Source organism: Myotis davidii, unplaced genomic scaffold (assembly GCF_000327345.1).
Source record: "Myotis davidii unplaced genomic scaffold, ASM32734v1 scaffold6368, whole genome shotgun sequence".
Classification (NCBI taxonomy): Eukaryota; Metazoa; Chordata; class Mammalia; order Chiroptera; family Vespertilionidae; genus Myotis; species Myotis davidii.
In genome coordinates this window covers 1-3,772 of record NW_006298807.1, presented here as the reverse complement: position 1 = coordinate 3,772, position 3,772 = coordinate 1, and the positions used below count along the sequence as shown (strand labels likewise).

At 59.7% G+C, this 3,772-nt stretch overlaps 1 protein-coding gene across 1 annotated transcript in view; it reads left to right on the top strand.

Annotated features, from left to right (window-relative positions):
• Nucleotides 1-3,470, top strand: part of LOC102768492 (interleukin-4 receptor subunit alpha-like) — a gene marked incomplete at its 3' end in the record, with an annotated part of 15,281 nt that extends 11,811 nt beyond the window's left edge. The window contains exons 6-8 of the mRNA XM_015570970.1: nucleotides 1,051-1,210; nucleotides 2,055-2,206; nucleotides 3,253-3,470. Coding sequence (XP_015426456.1) covers nucleotides 1,051-1,210; nucleotides 2,055-2,206; nucleotides 3,253-3,470 — 530 coding nt within the window. The remainder of the gene's footprint in view (nucleotides 1-1,050; nucleotides 1,211-2,054; nucleotides 2,207-3,252) is intronic.
• Between the last annotated feature and the right edge of the window lie 302 nt (nucleotides 3,471-3,772).

Genomic DNA, 3,772 nt, shown 5'->3' with positions numbered 1-3,772 from the left:
ACCCCATAACAAAGAAACAGAATTTCCGGAGGATGAGGCCCAGAAATCAGGGTTTTTAAGAAGATTCCCAGGTGATTCTAATGTGCAGCCAAGGTTGAGAACCACTGCCTTAGAGATTTCGCTGTAGTGGGAGGGGACAGCCAATGACAGATGGCCCTAATTATAAGTTAATTCTAGATTGTCAGAAGGTGGTGGGAAAAGACAATAGAGGGCAGAGCAGGGAGGGCTGGGACAGTGGGGTCATGTGAGGGATTGCGATTTAAAACACGAGCTCAGGGAGGTCCTCCTGAGTGACAGGCGCTCAAGCAGAGACTTGAAGGAGGGGGAGCGTGCAGATACCTGCGGGCGGACCTCAGTGGAGGCCGGAGCCCAGAGCCTGCCTGGAGAGCTGGAGGGACCAGAGGAGGCTGGGGTGGGGCTGGGAGGCAGGTGGCCAAGTCAGGAAGGACCGGGCAGGGTTTGAGCACAGGAGCGACATGACCTGTGACACTGAAAGGGATCCCTTTGTCTGTAAGCACGAGGGTGGAGGCCGGGAGGCCAGGGAGGAGGCGCTGCAGTAAGCCGGGTTCAAAGCCAGCTCTGCCACTGACCGGCTGGACACAGCACCCCGCCCCCTCATCCCGCCCTTCGATATTGGCCAAACCCAACAAGGAGCCAGAGGCCAAGGGCCCCTGGGTGACAGACCGTGGGGATCAGCCTCCTGAGCTCAGCAGGGTGGAGGAGGTGGGGCGGGAGCGCTGCAGGGCAGGTGCTGCTGGCGGGTCGCCCTCCTCACTCCGCCACATGTGTCCCTTTAATTTGGCCAAAGGCAGTAGGAGAGCTGCAGCACGTAAAGGTCACTGGAGTGTCCCCTCAGTGGGCCCGCACCCCAGGGCCCTTCCTCAGCTCCAGGATGGCCTCCGTGCAGCTGGAGGCTCTGAAGACGGCACAGGGGCGGTCCGGGGCGGCGGTTCCCTTGCTTTGTGCTGGGCCCCTTGGTCCTGTTCGGGCTGGTTTCCGACCTTCCCGGTGGCCCGTGGCCCTCTTGCCTGTTGGGCTGCGGCTGCTCAGAGCGCTCCTGTGGCTCCCCAGGGAGTGTTCAGGTCCGGGGTCGGCCCACCTGCTTCTCCGACTACCTCAGCACCTCCACCTGTGAGTGGAGGATGGATGGCCCCACCAACTGCAGCACCGAGCTCCGCCTCACCTACCAGCTGGATTTTCTGAACTCTGAGTAAGCCTGTGCCCAGGGAGCTGGGGAGGGAGGGGGGGACCAACGGGAGGCCGGGAGGTTGGCCTGAGTTTGCCTGGTCCCAGTGGAGTACTGAGTGCCGAATGCAGTTCCCTGCGGTTCCTACTGGGCCCGGGGTTGGAGCTGGGGCGCCGGGGCGCCGTGTGTGATACAGTGGGTGTGTCATGACACTCCGAGCACACGCACCCAGGCCCCGCGGCGCAGCATGTGGGTGCACGACAGGTGGTGTTCCACGAGGCGCTAAGGTGGGCGCACTGTACTCTGTGTGCGGTACATCGGCTTAGACCGGAGATGGAACCCTGGGCCACACTGGGCCACCCCCTGTTTTGTAAGTTGGCACATGGCCACGCCTATTCATTCACGTGTTACCTGTGGCTGCTTCTGTGCTTGATCGGCAGCATGTGTAGTGGGGACAGAAATTGTCTGGCTCTCAGAGTCTGGCCTTTTACAGAAAAACGTTTTCTGGGCAGCACGTTAGGATGACGTGTGGTGGCAGGGCGTGTGCCGCAGTGCCCTGCACGGGAGAGGCTGAGCCCCGAGGTATGCTAGCACATGCACGTGCTGTTACAGATTCTCCAATGCTGCTGTCTTCCCTTTCATTCGTCTTCAGGGACGAGCTGAGCCCTGGGACTGAGGGGTGTGGTGTGGTGAGGGGCTGTGGCAGCAGGGAAGGCCGTCCTAGCCCACTCTGGCCGCTCTGCTTCCCAGTCCCCTGACCTGGTCCTTGAGGCAGGTGACCGGGAACCAAAAGAGCATGTGGTTCTTTGAGGCATGTAGGGGGACACCCATATGTGCACGACCAGCCTAACGCAGCCCGTGTCCGCAGAAACCACACGTGTGTCCCTGTGAATGGAGAGAGCGCCGTGTGCCGGTGCGACATGCTGGTGGACAGCATAGTCAGTGGGGACACCTACCAGCTGGACCTGTGGGCTGGGGAGCAGTGGCTGTGGAGTGGCTCCTTCAGGCCCAGCGAGCATGGTGAGTGGGGCGGGGCGGGGCGGGTGCTCTAAGCCCAGCTCTGCGTGGGCCAGGCAGGCTCCAACTCGGGGAGGGGCCCAAGCAGCCTTTCCTTAAACTCGATGGGGTTCTTGCCCTGTCTGGGCCTCAGTCCTCCCCTCTTTGAAATGGGGTTGGGCTCAGACATCTCAACCCCCTAAATGTGAGTGCCCTGACTGGGTGTTGAGCAGGCTGCCTGGTGGAAGGTGTGCTTGCTGCAGACCGGAAACTGAGCTGGGGACCGTCCTCCACCCTCCCTCGACTGCTCAGCTGCCGCTGCTTCACACAGTCCGGACCAAGCATGTCAAACTCGCAGCCGCGGGCAGCATGCCTCGTTTATTTGGCCCATGTTAGCCTTTGAGTTTGACATGTTTGGTCTACATGGAAGGCTGACTTTATACAGCTGCCTGGGGCCCCTGCAGGCATTCCCCAGGAGCTGGCCGAGGGCAGTGATGGGAGTTTAAAACACCATTTATTGCTGTGTGACCTTGGGCAAGTCACATTACCTCTCTGAGCCTCCATTTCCAAAAGAGAGTTCCTATCCCCATTTTGCAATTGAATAAACTAGTAGTGAGAAGGCAAGTAACCTGCCTCGGACAGGCGGTCTCTCGCAGCCTCCACCACTCCATCAGCAGTTCCTGCGGGGCCTGCTCACCTGCTGGTGGTAAATTGGCCCATGAACAAACCCGTGAGTTAAAATAATTCTCACACGTGTATGTTGACTTTAATGCATCTTATATACTTGTGATCTCACTGATATGAATGCTTAAAAAGAGACTAAGTTTAAACACGTGAATCAAAATATAGACAAAGTATGAAGGACGAAAGTGCAAACACTGAAGTTTGGGTTCCGTTTTGGGCTCCAGGTAGAAGTGGAGCGACGCTAGAATGAGTGCTAGGATTGGAAGTGTTATGACTGAATCTGCGCGGTGCCTTACACATGTGTGCGGAGGTGGTGTTGACTGAGAACCTCAATGGCCCGGGTTCAGAGGCCCCACAAGCCCTCACCAGGCCCCGCTTCTCCCCAGTGAAACCCAGGGCCCCCGGAAACCTCACGGTTAACGCCACCGACTCCCACATGTGGCAGCTGACCTGGAGCGACCCGTACCCACCTGAGAGTCTCCTGCACTCTGAACTCTTCTACCTGGTCAACATTTCAAATGAAGACGACCCCACAGAGGTGAGTGGGCACTGTGGGGTTCTGCACCAGTTCCTGGGACTCGGGGAGCGGAGACCCCGCCCCAGGGTGGGAGACAGAGAGGAGCCCGGCTGACAGCAGCCCCCGGACCTAGAGGCCCGGCTTCTGTCCCTCCACCCCTTCCTGGTGCCCAGCGCGCAGAGGGGACGTGATTTGTGGGCCCTGCTCCTCCCGGTAAAGGAGGCTCTGGGCACAGTTGGGTGTCCCAGGGGCCGGGAGGGACACTCTCAGATGACCGAGTCCCACCGCGAGACCCTCACTCAGCATCGTCCCCCTCCCAACGCTGACTGGTCAAGGCCAGCGTGGCCAGGGCTGCAGTCTCGCCTGAGGCTCACAGGGAGGGATGGCTG